Consider the following 22,190-nt stretch of genomic DNA (forward strand, 5'->3'; position numbering starts at 1 on the left):
AAAAAAAAAAGCTTTCCACCGCTTAATGACATCCTACTCCTTCAAATAAATGGCACAGTATCAACAGAACCTGTGGGAAGGTTGCAATATACAATTCACGTTCCAAAAATCAAGCAAAAAAAAAAAAAACAGAATTTGCAGATGTATGAACTAGAGAGATTATTCTGGGAAAGGGCCAATATTGCTTTACATTTCCTTTTCTTTCTTTCTTTCTTTCTTTCTTTCTTTCTCTCTTTCTTCCTTTCTTTCTTTTTCGAGACAGGGTTTCTCTGTGTAACCCTGGCTGTCCTGGAACTCATTCTATAGACCCGGTTGGCCTTGAACTCAGAAATCCGCCTGCCTCTGCTTCCCAAGTGCTGGGATTAAAGGCATGCACCACTACTGCCTGGCTACATTTTCAGTGTAAGTACGCAGCTCCTGGACCTTGTGCCTAAGCTAGGAGGAGGAAGGCTGGCCCAAAATGAATGCAGGGGATAAAGCAGATATATATTCCTGGGGCCAGTGGATGTGTGAAGCTTGGGCCACCAGCTGTGATGATGCTGGCTTCAGATGGTCTCACACTCAGTGGTGGCAGTGGAACATGCCCCACAGTCACATCGGACAGCCTCCGGGTAGGTGTAGAAGGGATCGACTCCAGGGGCACAGTTAGGCAGCTTCACTGTCACCTGTCTGGTCTCGTTGTAGGTACACACTCGATGATAGGCTTCAATGTAGGGAGGCTCCAGGATGGGTTTCTATTCCCATGGGGGGAAAAAAACAGGAAAAGCATTAGAATACAGCATTCGCTTCCTGATCTTGGTGCTAGTCATCACTGGTTGTTTACTTCCGTACTGACTCCTCCCACTACAAATAAACTCGCGAAAGCAGGAAGTTGCTTTGCTCACTACCATGTCCTGAGCTTCCACAAAAGCCCACGGAGCACAGGATGCACTTGATAAATATTTAGCAAACGAATGACTGGTCTTCCTTCTCCTACCATTACCCCTGCAGAATGTTTACAACATGATTGAGCCTGTTAAAATACAAGTCAGTCATGGCTCACCTCTGCTCAAAGCCCCGGGAATTTTCCATCTCACTCAGGGTAAAACATCACTGACATTAGGACTCTTCTCAAGTTCCTGCATTTTCTGCCGGTACTCTTTATTTCTGATATGGCTCTGCCCTTGCCAACGCGGTCTCTATGCTGCTTCAGAACCGAAACTGAGGGTCTTTGCATCTGCTGTTCCCTCTGCCCAGAACATAATACACATGCAAGTATACACGCATGTGCACACTCCATCACCAAGCTCTTAGGATTTTGTTCAAAGCAGCATTTTCTGATCCTATTTTACATCACTCCAACCCACCTCCGAGCCCTGGAGCTCCCTTCCCCCTTCCTGTTTGGTTTTGGTTTAGGGGTTGTTTTGCTATGTTTGCCCATTCCACATGCCATCTCCTGTAGCTTACATTGCTCTTAATGTGGAGACCAAGCTCCATTAGGTCAGCCACTATTCTCTAGTACCCAGCCAGCCTGGTACCCAGGACATTTGCAATAACTACTTGCAACTGAATCCACAAAAGACAGCAGAGCCAGGGAGCTTCCTGAATATTCTGCTCTAATGACTGGAGGGTTAGTTAGTTCACTTCCTCCCTTTGCCTTTTATAAACCTCGACTTCAAAGATGATTCTGTTAGAGAAAGTACAGAGATCAGTAGAGAGAGACCCAGAGCCTACAGTCAGCCCCACTGTGCCTGTCGGCTTTACCTCTGCTGGAGACCTAGAGAAAGCTCTTTACTCTTCCAAGCCCTTGTTCCCTCTTCTATAAAGCAAACCACCTTTGCTAGCATTGTCATGGAACTAGATGAGGCGATGCGTGCAGCAAGCCCTGGCCAAAGGTCAGAGTTCAATACATGTAGTCAATGGCTTTTTTGAGTGCAATTATAAGGATGTAATAATGAACTAATAACAATGATCTTTCAGAGAACAGTCCCTTTGTTCTGAGCAAATAATAATAATAATAATAATATTAGGTAGAGAAATGAGATGATACATGCATCTATACATAGGTACGTGCTTAGGTCATGCACAGGCACATACATATATAGATAATGCACACAGGTACATAGAGTAAAGAGATGATGCATACATATATGCATGCATAAGTGCATATATGCATAGGCACATATACACACCTGTATATATATTATATTTCTGACATGTAGATATATATAGATGGAGATATAGAAAGATACAGAGATAAAGATGGAGATATATAGATATAGATATAGATATAGATACACATGTGTGTGTATGCATGTGTATACCTATAGATGACAGGCAAGCCAGCTCAAGATGAAATCCTTGCCTCAATATTATAAAAATAGTGGCTTTTCCTTCTACGAGGACCGGGAAGAGGAGGTCAGTTTCCCTCTCCATTCTGTCTTCTTACTCTCAGGATTCTGGGATTCTAGAAAAATTGGGTACTCAATTAACTTCATATTTCAATTTTTTTTATTTTATATCTCTATCTCATGCAATATTTGGGGTGGGCTTAAGCCCCCAAAAATGTGTTATTGGTCTGAAATACAAATTTATCTGAGTTCCCTAACTACTTTTTTTTTTTTTATTTTCACTTCACTTCAGATTGTGGGGTCAGAAGTGGAAGGTAGTGAATGGGGTTTTGAGTTGGGTGGTGGTTGGTTGGTTGGTTGGTTGATTGATTTGGGGGGCAGGGTTCTTTTGGCTTTAATCTTGTTAAATCTGGCATCCTTGAAGCCCAGGTCATGAGAAGTCACCATTTTCAACAAGAGTCAGGTGGTCATCATGAACACTTCCTAGATACGCTGGCTTGGAAATTTGTATACCCACTCTACATGAAAGGCCAGACAGAACTAAGTAGAAAGGGACAGACCGGATCTCACACGGGACTGGGACAAAGAGGAGAGAGGGTTGTGGCAGAGCCTGGGACTACGCCTCCCTCAGCATGCAGCTTCCGGGTTCTTCCGGGTAACTGCCTGACTCCCTCACAGCTGAGAACGTATAGGAAGGAAATGTGATCACAGATTTGGACCAAGAATTCATTTCCAACTTTGCACTGACTCTCTCTGACTTCGAAGCCATTCCCTCTTGACTCCTTCCCTGTGATCTTTACAGTGAGTAAAGAGCAGCCCCTGACCTCCTACGGATGGCTCCCAAACAAGCAGACAACCATGGAAATTACATTACCCACCTCAACAGCCCTCTGGAAGGGAGCATCATCATGGTTTTCAGACCATATGGAAGAAGCCAAACAATTGTGTGATCAGCTTTTTTAAAGCCCAGAGGGCAAGGCAGGTGTGCCAGCTTCCCCTCCATCATGAAACTGTGAGCTTGAAATCAAGGCACTGCCCCGAGGACACTGCCACCCAAGCCCATTAGACTACTCACCTCCCAGGTCTCACAGCGGCCCCAGCAGGCATCTGTGGTAATCCGAAGTCCCCTGCAACCTGGCTTCTTGGCCATGAAAGTGAATTCCCTCACAGCACAGCCTACAAAAGTGTGCAGGTTCCCACTGGAGCTGCTGAGGACAGAGTCAGGGCCGCCCAGAAAAAGGAAGGCCATGGCTCCAAGGACAAGGTATACCAGCTTCATGCTGTTCCCAGGGAGGGAAAGGAAACAGAGTTGAACATACCCAACTGCTCACAGTGCTGTCGCCCACAATGTGCTGGCCACCCTCAAAAAGACCTTGGTCTTGGCATTACAGGAAAAAAAAAAAAAAAAGACCCAGTGAATTATTCAACTCCAACAACATCTCCCTAGCTAACTCCAGTGAAGAGTCAGTAGTTCTCTCTAGACACCCTACCCTCAAGGCAGTCTCAGGCTTTTCCTTGGTGAACTTCTGGAGGTGATTTATACATAAAAGGAATTTATCCCAATGAAAAATAAGAGGAACACCAGAAGAAATGTAGAGCCTAAAATAATACATGGATACACATACCTTCTTTTTACCCAGGTCCAGAGTCTGCATGTGTCACGTTAGAGCTTAGCACACATGTGCATTTTCAGTGTCACGAATGGGGAATGAATGGGAGAGGCAGGTAAGTACTAAATGGTGTGTCCTGGGTGTGTTGTTGCTAACCCAACCTACCAAACAGGAGATAGTATAAAACCTAGTGCCTGGTGTAATAGTCACTCATAAAATGTTTTCTACTCCCGATAGAGTATCTCTGCCCTATGCTATGCAAAGTCTCTAACTGTGACTCCGTTTAAAAGCAAACAATGGAAAGCTCATCACAAGCTCCTATGAAGCCTGTCCTCTCTGGTTCGTGGTCCTTTCTAGTTAGTAGCCCAGTGGGCCCTTCGTGGTTGCCCACTGCACAGAACACACATAGACATCATGTGTGTAGAACGTCCCAGATCAGTGCCACTCAAGAGGAGTTACATTTCCATAGCTGTTCTCACAGTTCCTACTGGTATGGTATGTGGTCATATGGACGCCATGGGCTTCTCGTCAGGAGGAAGGAAGTGAGAGATGGAGACACACTTACCTGATCCTGCTGGAGCCGACTCTTCTTGGTGAACTGACACTTGCACCCCAGGCTTTCAAAAGTTGCAATGAGTGGAGAAAGTTTCTCCGTTATGTTATCAAGCTGCTTGATTACTCAAATATATAGGGAAGGTCTTGTCATTCAAAACAAAAGAGAGGCAGATCCTTACAGGAACTACCGAGCACATCAAAGCCGTGGAGTATAAAGCCAGTCTCTATTATCCAAAACTGATTCACTTCAAGGGTGGTGTTTTGTTTCTTGACATCACCGAATGAAACAGAAAGTTGCCCTGGTGGGTGACATAATCCTGGGGAGACAGTCAGAGGTAGTTCACCTGGTTCTGTGAGAAGAAGTTCCCTGGGACAAATGGATCAGAGTTTCCCTCATAGTAACCACGGCCTGCCTTTGAGACAGTAAGCCACTAGCAACTTCTGGCAAGCCCTTTCCTTATACTTACAACACTGAAAAACACCAAGATGATAATTTTCACTTGGAAACAACATGGCATCTCTACTGAAAGACAAAAAGAAACTTTGAAAGTCTTAAAAATCATTTGACAAGTAACTTCAACAAGATCTTTAAATGAATCACACAGGCAAATACAGAGATATTGGAAGTAATTAGCTTCATATTTGGGAATTAAAGATGACTTTAAAATTTTTTCTATATACTTTTAGAGATTTTTTTTTATATGAGTCAGGTTTTTGTTCTAGAAAGTCATCTAGTAGTACAATTTTAAAATTAAATTAAACCAATTTTTATCTATATGTGCTGCATAGAAGGACATTCAATGATGCTTTTGTAAAAATGTCTTATATTTCTGGTCCTTCTTCTGAATGGGGGCATAGTTTATATTCCATTCTACAATAGCAGCATGTAAACAGGTTAGAAAGCTACTTGTTTGTGGCCCTTCTTCTGGGTGTTCTAAAAAGTAAATGAAGCAGACATCTGTGCCCTCAGGAGTTTACATTTCACAGCAAATCACGACATACCCAAGGAGGTTCAAGATGCATAGTAAATGACTAGTGACACAAAATAAGGAAATTAAAACATGTCCATTTTCTACACAGAAAGATTATTTTTCTTTTTATATATTTTATTTATTTAAATTTCAAATGTTATCCCGTTTCCCAGTTTCCCCTTTGCAAACCCTCTATCCCACCCCCTACCCCCCACTTCTGTGAGGGTGCTCCCCCAAACACCTACCCACTCCCACCTCACCGCCCTAGCATTCCCCTACACTGGGGCATGCCTTCACAGGACCAAGGGCTTCTCCTCCCATTGATGCCAGATAAAGCCCCTTCAGCTCCTTCAGTCCTACCCCTAACTCCTCCATTGGGGTCTCTGTGCTCAGTCCAATGGTTGGCTGCAAGCATCTGCATTTGTATTGGTCAAGATCTGGCAGAGCCTCTCAGGAGACAGCTGTATCAGGCTCCTGTCAGCAAGCACTTCTTGGCATCTACAATAGTGTCTGGGTTTGGTGTCTGCATGTGAGATAGATCTCCAGGTGGGTCAGTCTCTGGATGGCCTTTCCTTCAGTCTCTGCTCCACTCTTTGTCCCTATATTTCCTTTAGACAGGAGCAATTCTGGGTTAAAATTTTGGAGATGGGTGGGTGGCCCCGATTTTTAAATAAGTACAGCCTATGATTAAGAACATGTAACAGGGGCTGGCGAGATGGTTCAGTGGGTAAGAGCACTGACTGCTCTTCCGAAAGTCCTGAGTTCAGATCCCAGCAACCACATGGTGGCTCACAACCACCCGTAATGAGATCTGACGCCCTCTTCTGGTGCGTCTGAAGACAGCCACAGTGACTTACGCTGGAGCGAGCAGGGCCTGAGGGAGTGGGGCCAGCAGAGGTCCTGAGTTCAATTTCCAGCAGCCACACACATGATGGCTCACAGCCATCTGTACAGCTACAGTGTACTCATACCCATAAAATAAATAAAATAAATCTTAAAAAAAAAAAAAAACACACATAACAACAATCAGTGAACCCATCGATGTATTACCCATCCGTGGAATCAGGTTATTTCATAGATGATGGGGAGGCTTGGGCAAAGGACTTTCTTCAGTCCTTCAACCTGCGCACAGAAGAGCCAGAGCCAGGACACTTTGGGGACCGACAAGTCACCTGGCTTTGATCTTTCTATGTTGCTGGGCCAAGGGATAAACAGCAAGTAGGACCTGTTGTCCTAAGCAGTATTCTTTAGACTTGGCATATCCATGGTGGCCTGTAATCTCACAAAACACAGCCAGCCAGCCAAGGGAGGCCAAGAGCCCACTTCTGCCACAGTCCCCAGCTGCCTGGAGTGCAGCATGCTCTAGTACCAGTGCCTTGTACATCCATCATTGACAGCCCAATGATGACCTTTGCAGTCACCATGGGTGTTTCTACGCGGTAGCAGGAATCTGCTGGACCCTGGCATTATCCTCAGCTCTTCAGTCATACTGTAAAAAATTCTCATTTTCTCCTTTTTTTTTTTTTTTTGAAAGAAATGGAGACTCGGTCACTTTTGACTACTTACTTCCATAGCCTTTAACAAAACAGGAGCTGGCAAATGGGTTTCTCTAAACCCCCTAAACAACTATCGCCAACAGGAGTGTCTGCATGGCCTGCCATGTTGAGGTGACTACAAGCAGTCTAAGAAGAGGGGACATAAAAAGGAGGATGGTGGTTGGGTGCCATGTTTTGTCATCCTGACAGTCTGCAGGGACAGAGTCAGAGGTTGGGAATGTCACTGCAAAGGCAGCTTTGAACCCGGAGTCTTTGAGGCACAGCCTCTCCCACTGAGGCCAGACAAGGCAGGAGGGCAGAAACTTAGTCCAACTGCGGTGGTTAGACCTGGGGACTTTGGAAGCGCTCAGAGCAGTCCTGACCCAAATGAAAGTGCTAAAGGTATCACAAAGGTAGGTTTCAAAAATATCCTAGAGTGCTGGGCGGTGGTGGCAAACGCCTTTAATCCCAGCACTTTGGAGGCAGAGACAGGAGGATTTCTGAGGCCAGCCTGGTCTACAGAGTGAGTTCCAGGACAGCCAAGGCTACACAGAGAAACCCTGTCTCAAAAAAATCAAATATATATATATATATATATATATATATATATATATATATATATACACATATATACGTATATATATATATATTTCTGTGTAGAAAATGGACATGTTTTAATATATATATATATATATATACACACACACACATAACCTAGAACAATGGTTCTCAACTTGTGGGTCACAACCCCTTTGACAAACCTGTTTCTAAAAATATTTACATTATGGTTCATTACAGTAGCAAAATTACAGTTAAGTAGCACTGAAAATAATTTTGCGGTTGGAGGTCACCACAACACGAGGAACTGTTTTTAAAAGGTCGCAGCATTAGGAAGGTTGGGAATCACTGCCCTAGAGAGTCATAGTTAAAAAAAAAAAATCATCCTAGGGTAGGCATGAAAGCAAACACATGGAACTATGGGATAGAGGATAGAGAAATAAACTCACCCATCTTCAGCCAGCTGCCAATCAAAATGCCAAAACCATAAGGTGGAGATAAGATGGCCACAGGCAAGCAGTAGTGGGAAAGTTTGATATCCACGTGTGGCTCTCACCCTATACAAAAATTGTTCAAACTGGATTAAAGTGTTAATGGAAGGCAAGCAACTCTCAAACTACAAAACCCAGGAGAAACATATCAAGACATTGGTATGGATGATTTTTTTCCACTCAAAAAAATTAAAAACAAGAACAGCAAAGGGAATGGCAAAGATGGAAAGGCCTTTTTTTTTCTTCACAGCAAAGAACATGACTGGCAGAACAAGTGGGCAGCTGACAAAGTTGGGGAAAGCCTTTGCCAGCATCTACCTGACCGAGGACTAGCATCCAGAATATACAAAGAACTCAAAAAATGACAGAAGAACAAAGAATTTCATTAATAAGTGGGTGGGTGATATGAATAGACACTTAACAAATGGCCAATAAAAAATAATAGCAATCGTCAATATCTTTAGTCACTTGGAAAATACCAATCAAATCCACATTGTAATTCTATCTTACCACAGGCAACATGGCCATCACCAGGAAAACAAAGCAAACAAACAAAACAAAAATAAATAAGTAAGTAAATAAATAAATAAATGTTAATGAACATGTCAGGGAAAGGGGACACTTACGTGGTCTTGAGAATATGAATTAGTCCAGCCACCGTGGAGAGCAGGAGGAAGATTCTGCTAAAATCTAAAGTAAAATTTAAGCTAAGCTCAAAAAAACAGAACTCCCATATGATCCAACCACCCCACTCTTGAGTATACACCAATGTAGTCTAAGTCATCATCCAACATTCTCTACATGCTCACGCTTATTGTGGCACTGTTTACAACAGTGCAGACATGGGAGCAGCCCAGATGACAGTCAAGTGATGAACACATGAAGAAACTGTAGCATAGCTCACAGTGTCAGAAAGTACTGAAAGTTTCAGAGGAAGAAGAAAACAATCAGTGGTCCTACCCAGACATGAAGCCTTCAAACCACAACAATGATCATCCCAGCAAATATCCCTTGTCTTGGGGGATACTCAACAGTTATCTAATTGGACTTAAGGCCTTCTCAACAGGAGGGAACTCATACCTGGGACTGTAAACCTAGCCAACTACCCACGGCTGTGGAAATCATACACCCTAGAGGAGAACCTACTCATATCTTTTTCTTAAACCAAGATTCCTACCTGTATTCTAAATACTTATCTTTTTTTAAACAAGATTTATTTATTATATATAAGAACACTGTAACTGTCTTCAGACGCACCAGAAGAGGGTGTCAGATCGCATTACAGATGGTTGTGAGTGAGTCACCATGTGGTTACTGGGATTTGAACTCAAGACCTTCGGAAGAGCAGTTGGTGCTCTTAACTGCTAAGCCATCTCTCCAGCCCTGAATACGTATCTTTATACCCACAGATAAGTGTAGATCTTATCAAAGAAGCTTCTTTGTCCCAAAGATAGAAGTTACTACAGAGATCAAAATGCTAAGAATAAATGATCGTGGTATGCCAATACCAGCTGGTACATCTATAATACAATGCCTGAACCTAACACTCAGGGAAAACTGTGGGGAGAAAGGCAGAAAGATTGTAAGACCAGAGAACCAGGATGCCTGCTGCAAGGTAGCGTCTTCTAGACGTGACAGGAAAGCTGCACCCACGAAATCTTAACAATATGGCCGCCTAAACAAGATCTGCATAGCAACAACACTAGGTGACATGCCTACATGTTTATGGGAGACCTCACAAGGTCACACTCCTAGTTGATGAGCTACAAGAAATTAATAGCTGCCAAGAAAGAGGGGAAAAATCCATTTCTCCCAAGGGTGAGTTTCCTGATAGGTTATCTAGTCCCAGAGTGTTAGCCATAAGCATATGTACATTGGAGTAACGGTAAACAGGTTCATAGGGTATGCCCACGTGTGCATATGTGTAACAATAAATAATGAAGAGGGAAGAGTGTATGAATTTGAGGGGGGGAATATAGGAGGGACTTGGAGGAGAAGAGGAAGGAGCAGAAATGGCATGAATACGGTACTCATGGATGAAAAGTTCTAAAATTTTTAATCAAACTTTTAAAAGAAGTGAGGGCGATCATGAGATCTGTTCTCAGCATGCTGTCACATGTGTCTCTGTTTTTTGAGCGGTGCTTTGACGGCATTTTGAAGCACGGTGATCCCGTGTGGATGTCCAACATGCCACAGCAGCTTGGCTCCTCACAGAGTACTCGGGGTCTCTCCGGCCTTTACAGCAATACCTGCTGCGCCTGTGAGGGGCAGATCGAAGCCTGGTTCTTTCCTATGCAAAATGAAGTCATAGAAAAGAAAGAAAAATGAAGACCATGAGCAAACACCTCACAGGGCAAGGAAACCCAAAGAGCCAGGAAGTATATGATGAGATACCTCACCTCCTTAGTGATAGGGGGAGGGGAGGATGCAAGTCTGTCTCCTCAAAGAGACTTCACCCTACATCTTCCAAGCATAAAGAGGAGGTCAAGGGATGAAGTGCAGTCACTGTCAGACCAGCTTGTTCCCGCGACAACCGGGTGCTTGAGACAGGCACCCTGCCCCCAACAGAACTGTCTTCTTTGTGTGTTCGTTTGTTTTCATCTTGTATTGTTTTGTTTTGCTTTGTTTTGTTTTGCTACTTCTAACATCTGTGAAGGCAAGGGCCTCATCTGGGTCATTCAATAAATTTATTGTATTGCCATGTTCACAGAAGGACCCAGATATGCGGGGTTGATAAGGCAAATAATTAAGTGGGCTGGAGAGTTGTTGGCTCAGTGGTTAAGCGCGCTTGCTATTCTTGCAGAGGACTGAGATTTGGTTCCCAGCACCCACATGGAGACTCACAACCACCTGTAACTCTAGTTCCAGAGGACACAGTGCTCCTTCTGGGCACCAGGCACGTACGTAGCACACAAAGGTATATGCAAGCAAAACATACATACACATAAAATAAAAACAAATATTTTTTAGATGCCCCAACTCCTCTTGGGACCTCTGTCATGTCATCTGTGAGATAATGGAGATTATGGGCTTAGACTACCATGACCTTCTTTAGTTTATACATAGTGTAAACTAAAGAAGGTGGGGAAGGGGAAGGAATGGGACCGTTGGGAGGTGATTGCATAAGGTCTCCAAGGTAGCGACTCCAAGCATGAATCCTGATTTTATAAAGAAGGAGAAAAAACAAGAAGACAAAGCGGTGCATGTGCACCACCAGCCTCTGGCTCTGGATGTTCTGTCATCTCAAGACTCACTGAGAAAGCCATCACCAGATATAGTCCTTGATCTTATGTTTCCAGAACACAATCATAATGCCCCTCTTTCTTTATAAGCTTACCTACCTGTGGATTCAACACCTTCTTCTGACCTCTTCTGGCATGGGGCAAAGATGTGAATACAGACAGACAGACAGATACTCATAAACATAAAAAAAAATAGCATAAATACATCTTCTTTCAAAGATTTGATCAAAGTATGTTTCCACGTTGCTTTTCAGGGTGCCTGCTCCTTGGTATGTAGGCAGAGAATGTCATTTCCCTTTCCTTCCTGGGAAATGCATCATGTACCAACCCCCAAGTTAAAAAACTGCCAATAAAATATTGTGCCACACCAAGAAATATTAGGCATATCCTGATGTCAAAGATATTAAATGTCACAGGGTGTGTGCAAAGGAATCTAAGTTTAGAAGAGGCAAATCTGGGGGCGGGGACTGTGAGGTGTTAGCAGCATTCGGAACCAGAGTCCTGGGGGACTCAACTTTCTTCCCTAGTCAGCATTGGTGCTTTGATCTGACTCCATAGTTAATATTCTTTTTCAGCCCAAGAAGCAGATAAGGTTGAAGGTTCCATTTAACCCTTAAGGTCCAGTTTACCATAGCTGGAAAGTCAGTATACTGTAAGTTTATGTGAACAGTCAAGCTGCCTAGGCCAGTCAACACATCCTGGGTACCCATCTTACTCCACAGGGGCTAAGCTGACTGCTCTGTCACTTAAAAAGACATCCTAAGAGGTTAGGAGCATCCCTGCTTCACTGTGGCTCCCTGTTGCTCTCTCAGAAGGCACATTCTCTGCCCCAGGGTCAAAGTAATTACCGCCGTGCCTCCCGTGGGTGATTTAAAAGCCACAAATGAAATTACATGTTTTAAGGAACTAATAGAATCAATCACTTTCTACAAACAGATACAAGCCAGGTCAGCCTCAGTCCTTGCAAAGTTGGAGATTGCTTTTCCTATCTCTTATTCGTGAGGAAGGAAACTTCTGGGCTCACAAATGAAGATGAATAGGGAAGAGTTTCAGAAGAAATTAATTTTATTGGAAAGTCAATTCTCCTTCTGACAACACTAGATATTTGTGGGACAGCTCTTGGTGTTATTGACTCAAAGAGATAACATTTGTCCTAGATGATGGTGCCGTTGCTATGGTAACTTCTTTTAACAAGACTAAAAATAATGAAGCCTGTGTCTGACTTTGCTAGGACAAGCCAAGCCTTTCTCCAGAACCATCTGAAAGGAGTATCTGTCAGCTGCCACAGATTTATTTTGAATTAAGGGGCATGTCATTTAGGGGCTGAATTGTTTTTATTTCCGCCTGACTCCGCCACTTCTGGATATCGTAGCTCTGCAGGGCATGGCAGGCACATGTCTAACCAAGAGGAAAAAAGATGAGTTTAATGAGTCACAAAGACGCTTTCTTTACTGCAAGTGCATCCTGTATTCTCCTTGGAACAGGTCCACAGGCTTCTGGGTCCCCAAGCCCTTCTCCGGTAATTCCACGAGGAGTCTCACAGACAATGGCAAGATTGTTGTTAGCTACACTTGGATGCAATAGAACTCTATTTGGTAGATATTGACGATATTCAGAAAAGAGTCCTGCTCTTGGCCCCATAGTCTTCACAGATTGTGCCTATGTGTAGGTGCTCCCTTTCTCTTCCCTTCTTTTCCTTCCATATTTTAGTGAGCACCTCCCTGAGCATTATAGTTACAATGCGTACATATGGTGTAGTTATGAATAAAGCTGGGAACCTGGTGATATGCAGTTGTATCTTGGGACTGAAACACTCCCTTCTGGAGGGACCAAGGAGGTTGTCAGATTCATGAAACTCATGAGAAACTTTATAGACTCAGGAAGCCCACAAAGCTTACAAAACTCTCAAGTCCCCTTTCCAGGTTAGATAGCATGGGAAATGCAAGAAATGCACAGGAAATGGCCGGATTACAGCTATTAAGCAATCTTAGAGACAAGTCTTTGTTTAAATAAAGTTTTCACAAAAACACATCAAGCATGAATCATTTACCCTTGATTTATTCCATACCAAAAAAAAAAAACAATTCTAAGAACTGGAGTTGCCACGTGGATAGACTATGGAATACCACCTTGGTTTGGTGCTCATCCACACAGTTACCCATCATGTGCAAGAGTACCTGTTACTCCAGAGTCCTCTCATTTATTTATCAATGGTGTTTTAAGGTTTTATGAATTTAGATCTTTCCAGACTTAAGACCCAATGATATTTCCCTTCTCTTTTCCTGCATAGCTTACATCCTTTTCCCACTTTTCAGCTGTACTCTGGACTTTTTTTTTGAATATTAATTTGTTGGAACACTTTTATATGAAGAATCTAGTCATCTGGATACTAATATATAATCTCACCTTCTCTAGCCTCTGAGGACACCCCCACATGTGTTACATGTTTACACAGAGCCTCATACAATACACATCAATAAAAATACAACTTTTTTTAAAAGACAAACATAAAATGTTGTGGGAGGTGGTAGAGGAGAGGTGTCGATCCAGGCAAAGGCAACTACATGTAATGAGGGTCTTTTTCCTGTTTGTTGCTGTAGCCTCAGTGATTACAGCACTGTCTGGGTGACTAATTACTGAAGCCATTTGTTGAATGAATCACTAAAGACACAGCAGAGAACATGGTGAGGCTCTGGTTCCTCACAGCTTGGAACACTGCATGCTAGGGAAGAATCCTAGAGGATGGGGCAGCCGGCAGGGTGGGGGTGGGTGCTGCGGGGGACCCTATGGGGCACAGTGAGGGTAAGGGCTGGACCATCAGGAAGAGGTGTCTCCACCTCCAGCTTCAGCCGACAGATAGCACTCAGCATGCACTCCAGGAAACTGAGGCATTGACAGAGAAGGAATTCAAGCACATGGACGTGTTCCGGGATCCACACTGCAGAGGCGAAATGAGGAGAGAGTAATTCCAGTAACTGACCTAGTTACCAAAGTACCAGAAATAAAACTGAATTTAGTTAACCTAACATGCTTATGTTTTCATATGTATTCCTTAATGAATACTAGTATACTGGTGGGCTGCGTTGTTTTGTTTTGTTTTGTTTTGTTTTGTTTTTTCATTCTAAAGTCTGAGACCCTATAGTTCATAGAACAACACATTCAGACTCACCATAGCTCAAGGGCTCAGGGCTGCATGAGGGGCCATCATGGTGGGCAGTGTCCACAGGGTTTAGTTCTGTCTAAATTCTCTTCCTGTGGCTTACCTACTTGTTTTTCTAACAGCCTATGAGGTATTAATACCAAGCTTTGCAAGAAAACTGAGGCTCAAACATGTTAAAGGAATTAGCCGTAGTCTTCCAGCCACAAAGGCAGAGAACCAGGGTTCCAATTCTGCTCTGACTTTGAGCATCATGGGTAGCTGTAAGCACTTGTCTGCCCTCTGCCTGCACTGAGGGTGTCACTGGATCTATCTTAAAGAAACAACCAAGATACTGGGCCTTGGTCAGAGACGCTTCTTATAGCTGACTGAGGCCAGAATGCACACCCATAACTGACCTAAAGAACAAGAGTAAAGATGTGCGGGCTTGGTCAAGCCTAAACAGGACACTTGAGCCACCTCCTCCAAGGTACAGGGGACATCATAGAACAGAAGGGATGTAAGAGCCAGAGGACAGGGGGATAGACAACCAAAAGATGTCTCCTGACCATGACACAAACTCACTGTGCCTGTGGTTACTGGAATCAGACTGGACCTGCCAAGATTTCACAATGGATGAGGGATTGTGTGAGGGAGCTGCTCTATGAAAGGTTGCAGTTAATGGTCACTGTGGGAAAGGGTATCATTTTCTTCATGGTATAGCCACTGACAAGTTGTCCATGCTTCAATTATGTTTGTGTTAGCATCCTTAATTCAGCTCAATGGGTCATACACAAAAAAAATGACTTGAAACTAGGAAGGAGACTTATTGAGAAAAAGGGTGTCATCAGAGGAGGGGGTGATGGGGTAGTGGGGGTGAAAACAACTAAAATTCACTGTGCCCATGAAACTGTCAAAGAATTTTATTTAATAAAAAAAAAAGTATAAAAGACAAATAGCTGAGTTCTTGCCAGATGAGCCTAGGCCAATGGTACACAAAAAATCTCTAAGCTTAAGGTCGCAAGGAGCCCATGGGAAAGATTTTTTTTTTTTAAAGACTTTATCAAAATGCTTATTTATCCAGAACCAAGATTTCTGATCTGCTGAGCCTAATGACTTATCTGAGACGTTCGGGCTCTGGAATGTGCCTTTGTGGCTGACTGAATCACCGCTGAAGAAATTGCGTCAAACTGAATCAGAGAGAGAAATGCCTCCCAAGTCGAGATAGCTTTGACATTCAGTGAACGATGAAGCCAGAAGAATAATCAACTCCAGAGAAGAGAAACTAATAAAAATCAAAAACATTGGGAGAATCTCATCACGAAGCATCCAAGTGGAAAAAACTCAGCACCCCAGGCAGGACAGGCAAAGGCTGATGTGTCGGAAAATACAATAAAAGGTCACGAAGCCATGGCAGCTGGAAGCAGACACCAGCAGGATTTGTCCGACTAAGACCTTTCCTGTCTGTGCCAATGGCTTCCTGGTTCTGGAATCAGTGTCCCTTGGGATCAGTGGTACCCAACCCCTACCCACCCAAGCCCTGTAACACTGCCCAGAGATTGGAGATATAGACTCAAGAAGGGAGCAGAGTAAAGGCCTTAGATCCAAGATTACAACGCAGAGTGGAGGACAGCAGAGGTTCAGAGCAAACAGCACAGACAAAGCCAGCCTGGAGAGTGAGCCTGAACCTGTCAGTTCCAGGCATTGGTGCCTCACTGCCTACTCCTCCCTACATGTGTGTCTGGCACCATTGTCTTCCAAAGACGTCACCTTCCGAAGATCATTGTCTTTCCTTCCAGACCCATTCCACCTGTTTAATCTTGTGCTTCCCATCTCTGTAAATAACATCACTGAAGATTCATTGAAGACACCTACCTTGGCATATCCCTACACATGCACACGTGCGCGCGCACACACACACACACACACACACACACACACACACCCCTTAGCCTGCCTACTTCAGCACCCTTGATGACCTTTCTACTAGTGCCTGACCCTTCCTTCTTGGTTCACTGTAGCTAAAAAGACCTTTCCTCATCCTGACTTGTATGCTCTAGTTGTAACTTTTCACTCTTCCTCATAACTCAGCATAAATCATCTAGCAGGAGGTCCTCTCCTCCTGCCCCTCCAGAAGTTCATCTCTGCTTCCTCTGGCTGTGACACTGACCCTTCCCTTACCTCAGCTGCTGCTCTACCTCTGGGTAGTAGCTTGGTTGATGCTCTTCCTCCAGCCCTCTCTGATCCTCACACATTTGTGACATGGGTTCCCCGCAGGGTCCCTTTCACACACCACATCACCAACACTCCATTTGCTTCTACCTCCTACTGAACCATTAGCCCCAAGTGGCTATGCAAGATTCTTCCACTCATGTCTTCATCTCCCGTGTCTGTGGGAAGTGAGCCCTGCCAGTTGGGTACCCAAAGAAATGCCTAATGCCAATGTAGAACTTTATCACCAGTTTTCCCCAAACTTAAAACCTTGTCATAAAGTTTGACAAATATTGCCGGAAAAGTGAATAGACAGGCAGACGAGATTTGGTTCCATATCTTTAAATGAGAGTTTGGGGAGGGAAAGCAGATATTCTCACAAAACGCCAAGAGGTTTGAGTTGACCACATGTGAGACTTGGACAAACCTTAGCAACCAGGACCCTGGAGACACTGGCCTGGGTAGCAGGGCCAACCTTATATCCCCTATTTTCCTTTCCATCACATGACACTGGACCTCCCTCCTGAGCAGGATCTTCCTGTGTGAGTCTATGGGTTCGTTGGATTCTATGAATAATCAATTACTTAAAAAGGAGAAAATGAAGTATTTTCCTCTTCAGAAAGTATGGAGAATATAAGAAGTAGATTTGATTGACAGCATGCCATTCGGTGCCACCACTCTGTTCTTCTCTGGCTCTGTCTGGGAAAGGGAAGCTTGGCTTTTCTGACAGCCTGATGGATGGTGACATAATTGCAATAATCCTCTCCCCTCGGGGGCAAAGCAAACTTCATAATGAAATCGCTGTCTCAACTTCCAATCACTGGCACTGCCCTCTTAGCCTTGTTCCTGTCCAGAACCCTGGAAATAAGAGGCATATTTCAAGCATGCCCAACATAGTTGTTAATGCTCTATTTTCTAAATTGTCTTGAAAATCAGTGAGACCTACCATAGACTGAGCCAAATGTGAAAGCTCTAGAAACACTACACACCATACCAACAGAGAGTTCAGTTCTATTTACCACAATAATTATTAATCTTGTGCCTCCATCTTTAAAGATTTTAAGACTTTTACTTTTTTACCTCAATCTAATTCTTTCCTTTTATTCAGTAATGAGGTTGGTGGGGAGGGGAGAAAAGAACTTATCTCCATTCGCACCTTCCTATAGCCATCAATACAGACAAAATGCTTGTGATTTCTCTCCTCACTGGAAAATAAAGATGGTGGTTCAATATCCTGAAAGTTTAGCTTTCTGGTAGATTTGATCAGCTAGGGCAGTTCCAGTGCTAAGTTCCAAGCACAATCCACCAAAGGGGGTAGAAGCTTCATAAATGTCAGCAACAGAAGATCTAACACTGGAAATGCCATTCAACAGTGTCATCAGGACCCAGGTCTTTCCTACCCTGATGCCCTCCAAGATGGACAGGCCTCTTCACTCAAGTCTCTGTGCTCAAAACAGCACAGAGGTGAAAAAAGAGAAGAAGCATCTCATTGCAAGCATCTCTCTTTAATGTTTTTTAAGTTTTATATGTGTGCTTGCCTGCGATGTATGCAGTACCCACAGAGATCAGACAAGGGTGTCAGATCCCCTGGAACTGGAATTACAGACAATTGTGAACCAATGTGTGGGTGCTGGGAATTGAACCCTGATTCTCTGGAAGATAGCCAGTGCTCTTAACCACTGATCCATCTCTCTTGTTAAAGAGAAAAGATACAACAGAAGTTTCCCCCACAGACTTCCTCTTTAATCATGTTGGCCAGTGCCCAGTCACATGGTCATGCTCTGCTGTGAGAGAGGCTGAGAATAGGGGCCCAGGCATTTTATGCTTGGAGAGTAGTTGATCAGATCTGCTGGCCAGATAGAAAGGCAAGAACAGCTGGGGGAAGACAGCCATTAGACTGTGGAGTGTACGAGTTCAAGTCAGGGCAAGAACTATTTGTTTGATTGCCTATCAAATCGTACAATCTAATTTAGCTTCATTCAATAAGAAAGCCAACATTTCAACTCATCCTGTCATTTCTCGAATCTTCTTTTCCTATTATTTCTAAGCTCAGAGCAAGGGATGGAACACAATTACTTATCATCCCTGAACTCTAACAACACTGCAGGGAAATTAGCTACCACCCACTTTGAGCCTAGTTTATCTAGAAGACAAGAGGGCTGGGTGGGAAGTTCATGGAGGCCCCTTCCAGTCCTGACAGCCCATGGTCCTGTGCCTGTATTCAACTGTCTCCCAAGGGATTGAAGCACAGCGGCTAAGACGTGTTAGGAGAGAGAGAGACTGAGAGAGAGAGAGAGAGAGAGAGAGAGAGAGAGAGAGAGAGAGAGAGAGAGAGAGAGAGAGAGAGACGACTGATTCACACTGACTCCCATTGGCCTTGGGGACCCAAAAGTAGCAAATTACAATGATTTTTCAAGACACATCAACTTGATAAAAATAAGAACTGGTGGATAGGCCCCAGCATGTTCTTGAAGATAGTCCTATAGTGGTTTACAAGAAAATTGCTGATCCTCTGAAAATGAGATTTTAAAGGAAAAATAAACAAGGCACTGGAATAGATTTTCCTCCATCTTTGTATTGAAACTAATATCTAGTGTTTGCAAAGTACAGAACAATACATGTGGGCATGGCTTAAAACAAGTCCTTCACAGCCAAACATCAGCCTATGCTAATCCATGCTCAATAAAATAGTAGTAGTAGTAGTAGTAATAATAAACAGCTCAAAAATTGTAAAAGTCTTTTTCTATGTTCAATATAGGCCAATTAATCAGCATTGTCTCTTTCATTCTTCACAATAGTGTTGCCTAGTATTATATCTATTTTATATATGAAAAAACGGCAGCTACATAACCAGCCCAAGGGCTTATTGCCCAAAGTGCTGGACCAGAGTTTGAAAGTGGTCAGTTTCTAGAGCTCACCCTCTTGACCATTATGATTTATTGCTTTGATAGTATTTTAATGTTACTTTTTATGTTTTTACATTTCTATTCCACACTATTATATAGAGCATGTTTTTCTCTGTTCCCTAATTTGACATCTAATATAAAGATAGATGGACAGATGGGATTGGGTAGGGGGCTGGAGAGATGACGCAAATATTCAGATCCTTGGCTGCTCTTGTTGAAGAGTTAGGTTCTCAGAACCCATATCAGTCAGATCATGACTCTTTGAAACTCCAGCTCAAAGAGATCTTTCACCCTCTTCTACTGATACCCCTACATACACATACACAAACACACACACACACTTGACATATATACACAGAAACATGTATACATAGGCACAAAATTAAGGTTAAAGCTGGTAGCACATACCTTTAATCCTAGCACTTGGGGAGCAGAGACTAGCCTGGTCTACAGAGTGAGCTTTAAGACAGCCCAGGCTCCACAAAGAAACCCTGTCCCAAAAACAAACAAACAAACAAAAAAGATAGATAGATAGATAGATAGATAGATAGATAGATAGATAGATAGAAAGAAAAACATTAAAGTTAAAACTAGAAAGAAAAAAGAAAGGAAGAGAGAACAAATGAATAAACAGAAGGAAGGGAGGGAGGGAGGAGGGAGGAAGGAGAGAAGGAAGGAAGACTGACAGACAGCTCAGCATTCTTTCCATCCACAGCCTCCCCATCCTCCTCCCAGAACATGTGAAGATACCACATACATCTTCACATGGGAACACATAGTTTACAAAGGAATGAGGGTCAGCATGGAGCAGAACTTGCCAGCCGTGACTCATGACTGTAATTCAGGGGCAGAGGCATGAGGTTTGTTAGGTAAAGGTAGTTTAAGGTCAGCCTAGGATACAGAGGGAGATACTGGCTTGGGACATACTCATCAACCAGGATCAGCTAACAGCAGCCCTGAAATCAGTTTCAGTCAGCAGGGCTTTGCAATATGAGAGACAGGGGCCACTTGATGTGGCCTTGACCACCACGGATAAGGAAGAGAACACACAGACCTGTGGGAGCCTGGTCCGTGACTCCTGTCCACCCTCCACCGGCTTTCGCTTATTCTCATGGTTCTAGTTTGGCCAAAACAAGCTGAACTGGTTAACTTACATTGTTGTGATCAAAATGCCAGTAAAGAAAATTGTGAAGACAGAAAAGAGGTCTGGGATCATGGTTTCAGAGGGTTTTTCTCCAATCCATGGTAAAGAAAGCACAGCAGAGTAGTTCATGGCAGTAAAGACATGTCAGATGAGGGAACAGACAAGTCAGAACCAGAGAACCGTTAGTAGACTTCAAAGGTCCATTTACTTGGACCAACTAGAGCCCACCTCCTAAAGGTTCCACAGCCTCCCAAAATGGTGCCATCACCTGGGAAATGAGCAATCAGAACAAGTGTCTATGGAAGACATTTCCAATTTAAACCATAACACAAGGGCAAGGAGTGAAATCAGCCTATATCCCCAGGATGATGAAGTAAATATTTATCATCATCACTCCTACCATTCTTCTTCAGTGTAATATGGGCCAATGCTTTCAAGATTCTAATGAAAGTGGCTTTTACCTTAGATTTTTATACCCAGCCAAAGCCTAAATTGACCATGACAGTATAATAGAAACATTCAGACAGGCAAGCTCTCAGAAATTGCATATTTCACATGGTTTCTTCTCAGTACTCTATCCAACTGGGGCCACGGGGTGATGGCATTTGATGGATGGTGACAAGGAAATGGGATGGTGGCCTGTCAGACCTGTGTGGCCTGTTTTATAATGCTCTACCGTTTCCCAGAATACAGTGTCAATAAATAACATCTAAAATGTATATGTCAAAGCATAGCAGTAAAGGTGTAACGCTGAAAAATAGAGGCGTAAACTACAAGAAAAACAATTTAAAAGAGTTGAAAAACATCTGGTCCAGAGTAACAGAACTTGGAGAGGAGTGAAAGGATGGGGGAGGGGCAGAGAAAAAGAGTGTTGAGGGCGGGGGAAGACACCATACTTAGCTGTAACTTGCTCTCCTAAGGAAGAGAAGAGCTGAAATCTAGTTGAGAGGTTAACTCAACATGATGTGCCTAAGAAGAGGGGCATCTCAGAGCATCAGTTTGGTTTTGCTGACTGGGTAGAAGGCTGTAACAGTAACCAGAAGAGTTGGGGGGTTAGAACTGAGGGCAGGTGAGTTCACTAGACATTGACCTGTAAGCAATGCCCAATTTAGGAACTTGAGAAGTGGTTCAATGGTTAAGAATATTATTTGCTATTCCAGAGGACCAGAGTTCAATTCCCAGCACCCACATGCTGTCTAACCACTGTCTGTAGCTCCAGTTCCAAGGGATCTAATGCCCTCTTCTGGCCTCTAAGAGTACTGCATGACGGCGATGAGCAATACTAGAAGTTTGATAAGAGATGTTCATTCACTTGTAGACAGACTAGTAACCTCCAGAGAGACCAGAATAAGGGAGAAAATGATGGTGCTGTCTACACACAGGCAGATAGAAACCCCTTGGGGTGGACAAGATTTCCTGGAAAGACATGCAATTAAAAAGAGGGCAAGAAATTAAGTCAAAACCTCATAGTTTAATGCTCAGCTGATGCCAGGCCCATGGG

General features: G+C 43.4%; 1 protein-coding gene across 1 annotated transcript; it reads right to left on the bottom strand.

Annotated features, from left to right (window-relative positions):
• Positions 1–352: 352 nt before the first annotated feature.
• Gphb5 (glycoprotein hormone subunit beta 5) lies at positions 353–3,624 on the bottom strand. The gene is made up of 2 exons (XM_031356545.1): positions 3,406–3,624; positions 353–734 (listed from the first exon to the last, which is right to left on the bottom strand). Exons 1-2 carry the CDS (start codon positions 3,607–3,609, stop codon positions 546–548), a joined length of 393 nt encoding a protein of 130 aa, XP_031212405.1. The 5' UTR covers positions 3,610–3,624; the 3' UTR covers positions 353–545.
• Positions 3,625–22,190: the final 18,566 nt, after the last annotated feature.

This window comes from Mastomys coucha, unplaced genomic scaffold (assembly GCF_008632895.1).
Source record: "Mastomys coucha isolate ucsf_1 unplaced genomic scaffold, UCSF_Mcou_1 pScaffold6, whole genome shotgun sequence".
Taxonomy (NCBI): domain Eukaryota; kingdom Metazoa; phylum Chordata; class Mammalia; order Rodentia; family Muridae; genus Mastomys; species Mastomys coucha.